Here is a 5,000-nt window from a genome sequence, read left to right as displayed (position 1 = left end):
ACACTTTCCATTTTCTTGTCATCTTTCAAAAATTCAGAAAATCACATTGCCATCATACTGTTTTGATCCTCGAGGCAAGTCTGTAACTCCTGCTTAATTACCCAATAATTGCTCCAAAACCATTCCCTTACTTAGCCATATTACATTGTTGTGCATAAGAATTTCTCCTCCTGGGGCCTGGGGTCCAACTACAACACTCAGAAGGTGCGGATTCGGACGCAGGCCGCCATATGAGTAGCACTGCTCTAGAGAGTTTTTATGATCTTGTCTAACTTATTATTATTATTATTATTATTATTATTATTATTATTATTATTACTAGCTAAGCTACAACCCTAGTTGGAAAAGCAGGATGCTATAAGCCCAGGGGCTCCAACAGGGAAGACAGCCCAGTGAGAAAAAGAAATAAGGAAATAAATTAACTATATGAGAGGCTATGAAAAATTAAAAGTAAAATATCTTAAAGACAGTAACAACGTTAAAACAAATAATTTATATATACACTAAAAAAAGCTTATGCCAGCCTGTTCATCATAAAAAAACATTTGCTGTAAGTTTGAACTTTTGAATTTCTATCAATTTAATTACCCGATTAGGAAGATCATTCCAGAACTTAGTCACAGTTGGAATAAAACTTCTAGAATACTGTGTAGTTAGTATTGAGCCTCATGATGGAGAAGGCCTGGCTATTAGAAATGTAGGGTCCGGGAAGATCTGAATGTAAAGGATGGTCAGAATCAAATTCCTATACTCACTATGGTGCCTATCAACAACAACTCTTTGCGATTTGTTACTTAAAAATTCAATAATGATTCTAAGAAAAGACCCTTCCACTCATAACTGTTTGAGTTTGAAAACATAGGCCTCGTTATTAACACGGTCAAAGGCAGTACTAAAATCAAGGCCAATCATACAAACTTCCTGCCACAATCAAGGGATTTCTGTACAGCATTGGAGATTGTAAGAAGGACATCACATGCTCCAAGGCCTTTACGAAAACCAAATTGCAAACTACGGAACAGATAATTACCTTCAGAAAACCTATTTAGACGTTTTGTCAAAAGACGTTCAAAAATTTTAGATAATATGGGATTTATGGAAATTGAATTCGTTTACCGTGTTACTGTTCACTACATTCGGTGGAATTCTGTTCAATAGATATATTTGTTATTTTGAGTGTAAATAAATCATCACATTGAGTAGTGTATCTTCAATTCCACTTTGTATCTGTTACCTCTGGACTAAGCGCGATGAGAGAGAGAGAGAGAGAGAGAGAGAGAGTAGATCTCACCTTATCATGAATCCTTCAAGGACGTATCGATTCCATCCCAAGAAAGGGAAGCTGCACCACACTGCACTGTAGACCCAAGCCCCCAAGATCCACATAAGGGCACGGCCTTTGCTCAGACGCCTTCCTGAATTTAGTCATTTCGTAGTGAAGGAATGAAATGGAAGTTATAAAATAATGGTAATTTCATTTTACTTTAAATGAGGTTTTTAACCAAAAGATAATAAAAGCTCTAGAGAGATAAGGAGAGCAGAATAATAGACGGTATGAAACAAGAAAAACACACAGGCTGGTATAAAACCAAATAATAAGTAGAAGAATTAACGTATGGTCTGGAAAACATACTAAACGTATTAAAAAGAGTTTTTTATCAAAAAGGTTTCAAATGTTCCAGACAACCTTGCTTTATCTATTAGACTACGTACTTGGTCAGGTTCCTGCTATTGCCTACTTTGTGACTGCTTTCTCCTTTCTTTCTCAAGTTACAGAAAGCTCTTAACTGTTCCATGTAGTTACAAAATTCATGATGTAAATGGGTGATTACAATATTCAATTCTTATTTTACTTACCAGCAAATGGAGTTACGATGGCCCTGTACCGATCGTAAGCGATGAGTGCCATGTTAATGATCGATACAGTGCCAAAGAGTGCCCCGCAGAAGCCATATATCTTTAAAAGAAAGGGGAATATTCTTATTATTTCTACAGTCGGTTTTCCAAAAGTATTAATGCGCTTGAAAATTGATACATCCAGACTGGAAAAATGAGAAGTTAATAAAAGTTTGTAATCAATGGGTTACAGAATGATTGACGTATGAATTTGCTATCTGAACGTATTCTGCTTCAGTTCGTTTAGGGAGAACTGTTCTCCACATGCTTTTACTTTTGCACAATAAAATTTACATACACTGGTACGTATGCTTTTCCGTGTTCTTTCTCAAATATTCTTAAAATTAATTTCTTTACCAATCTTTATGAGATTCTTATCTATTACAGTATTATTTTCTAAATGGAGCTGCCGCATGAATAAACAAATACCTAAACAATTTCAGAGAATACCTGTAATCTTCATCATTACATGCGATTATCATTGTGTATTTTGATGAAACTCAGCTGATGATTTGTCCAAATTTTAATTTCTTCTACCTAGGTATTCGAGTATAACGAACAGCACGAGCAATAAGGTAATTATCAAAAGCTCTCATTCTATTTGAGAGAATATCTCGATTGCGTTAGGAGGTAGTTTCCATTTAAATAATCCTTGAAAAAAATATTTGACAAGGGTTTTACAAAAATAATATCATAATGATTTTACAACTAAAACTCTAATTTAAATGTAGTGACAAGTTCAGATAGCATCCAATCTTTGCTTATATGCCTCTTTGACTTTTCTGGCTGTGTGGTTTGTCCAATACTATATAAAAAATGTGTTTAAGGAGAGTTTTGTATGAAGAAATTTTCATTTGTAGAACACATCTTTTCCAAAGAATTTCAGTCTGGGTTATTTTTGGAAAAATTATTTTTTAAAAACCTATATTTACCTATACTATGAGCTATCATTAATCAACAAACATTTATCTATTAGAATTTTCATTCGTGAAAACACTGACTAGGGCGTTAATTTATATGATAAAATTTCCTTTATAGTTAATCTCACTTGCAAGAACTTCCGCTTGCTAGAGCTTTAATCTAACAAAACTCCCTTTTATAACATGTTTGAGTTTATAAAACTTCCATATTATAAGAGAAGTTCTTAGAAAAAGACTTCAGATTACCTCGCAAGCCAGGGGTCCGAGAGTCCAGGTCTGGTTGAAGCAATTGGCGATGAGGACGGGAAACTGCGACAGCATCATGAGCAGGTCAGTCAGAGCCAGGTTGATCATCAGGTAATTGGTGCCAGATCGGAGCGTGCGAGTCATGGCGAAGATCCACATCACCAGTCCGTTACCACCAAGGGCCACGAGTCCTGATGAAGAGAGAACTGGTGATTAAAACTAAAAGTATCTAGGAGGAAAAAAAGAGGAGCGTTTTGTTAAAACGGAGAAGTTTTTTTTTTTTTTAAAGTTTAGAACCTAAACTTTTTGAAATAAAAAGAAAAAAAACTAATCTTTAGATTCTATTAGCTTTTCAAAGAGAAATTCAATATAAAAACAATAACTATTTTTTTTCTATATTGGCTGTCTAGTCCCTACAGAAAAGCACATAGGATATAAATATAAAACATAAAAATTGGAAAGATTTCAAATAATGCTTTCTCTAGAAATACTTTCTCTTAGGATAAAGAGGTCAGAAAATTTATGTTATTAACACAAATAATTATTTCATAAACATAAATCCAGATAATAAAAACCAAAGCTCTTAACCTTTAGATTCTTGTTAGTTCTAATGGATAAGAAGTTATATATTAATGACACAAAAAAGTCAATTTAAAAAAATAAACCGAGGAAATAAAAAATAAAGCTCTCAACAGTTACACTCTGGTTAGTTCTAATGGATAAAAAGTTATATATTAATGAAAAAAAGTCAATTAAACACATAAACCGAGGAAATAAAAAAAAAATGAAGCACTTAACCTTTAGACTTTGGTTACTTCTAATGGACAAAGATAGCTTAAACTTGTGAATGACATTCCCCAAAAGAGGAGGGTTGTTGTGGTCTGATTGGTGACGCTTCTGCCTGGTGTTTGCCAGGCGGGGGTTCGAGTCCTGCTCAAGTCTCGTTAGTGCCATTAGTCTCTGCAACCTTACCATCATTGCGAGCTAAGGATGGGGCGTTTGGGGGAGCTTATAGGTCTATCTATTGAGTCATCAGCAGCCACTGCATGACCTTCCCTGGTCCTAGCTTGGGTGGAGAGGGGGCTTGGGTGCTGATCACATAATATATGGTCAGTCTCTAAGGCATTGTTCTGCTTGATAGGGCATTGTCACTGTCCCTTGCTTCTGGCATTCACGAGCGGCCTTTAAACCTTTCAATAGAACCCATTCTATTATCCCCACATCACGAAAGCCAAATGTCACCTTCCTTACCTATGATGAAGTATAGAGTGCCAAGGACTGGGTGCCAGAATGGGTTGGGTGGAGAAAACTGGTGCCAGTGTTCGTGCACTTTATGGTGCACATCAGGATGGACGAAGCTCAGGATGCTGACGTTTGTCATGTCCGGAACACCACCAAAATGTCCGTAGGTCCAAGCTTGCCATCGCCTTTGAGGCAGGATTCAGCCCACATGGAAAATGAGATAAGGTTTCAAGATTATTATTATTATTATTATTATTATTATTATTATTATTATTATTATTATTACTTGCTAAGCTACAACCATAGTTGGAAAACTGGATGCTATAAGCCCAGGGGCTCCAACAGGGAAAATAGCCCAGTGAGGAAAGGAAACCAGGAAAAATAAAATATTTCAAGAACAGTAACAACATTCAAATAAACAATTCCTATATAAACTATAAAAACTTTAACAAAACAAGAGGAAGAGAAATACGATATAATAGTGTGCCCGAGTGTACTGTCAAGCAAGAGAACTCTAACCCAAGACAGTGGAAGACCATGGTAAAGAGGCTATGGCACTACCCAAGACTAGAGAACAATGGTTTGATTTTGGAGTGACCTTCTCCTAATAGAGGTGCTTAACAAAGCAAAAGAGTTTCTTCTACCCTTACCAAGAGGAAAGTAGCCACTGAACAATTACAGTGCAGTAACCCCTTG

At 35.8% G+C, this 5,000-nt stretch overlaps 1 protein-coding gene across 1 annotated transcript in view; it reads right to left on the bottom strand.

The window, feature by feature from the left end:
• LOC137629071 (rhodopsin-like) overlaps window positions 1-5,000 on the bottom strand; it is an 18,687-nt gene that overhangs the window by 10,816 nt on the left and 2,871 nt on the right. The window contains exons 2-5 of the mRNA XM_068360339.1: window positions 4,314-4,489; window positions 3,063-3,253; window positions 1,858-1,957; window positions 1,292-1,415 (exon numbers count right to left, since the gene is read on the bottom strand). Of these exons, the coding sequence (XP_068216440.1) occupies window positions 1,292-1,415; window positions 1,858-1,957; window positions 3,063-3,253; window positions 4,314-4,489 (591 nt within the window). The remainder of the gene's footprint in view (window positions 1-1,291; window positions 1,416-1,857; window positions 1,958-3,062; window positions 3,254-4,313; window positions 4,490-5,000) is intronic.

This window comes from Palaemon carinicauda, chromosome 37 (assembly GCF_036898095.1).
Source record: "Palaemon carinicauda isolate YSFRI2023 chromosome 37, ASM3689809v2, whole genome shotgun sequence".
Taxonomy (NCBI): domain Eukaryota; kingdom Metazoa; phylum Arthropoda; class Malacostraca; order Decapoda; family Palaemonidae; genus Palaemon; species Palaemon carinicauda.
The sequence above is the reverse complement of the archived record's forward strand: the minus strand, read 5'-3'. Positions and strand labels throughout refer to the sequence as shown.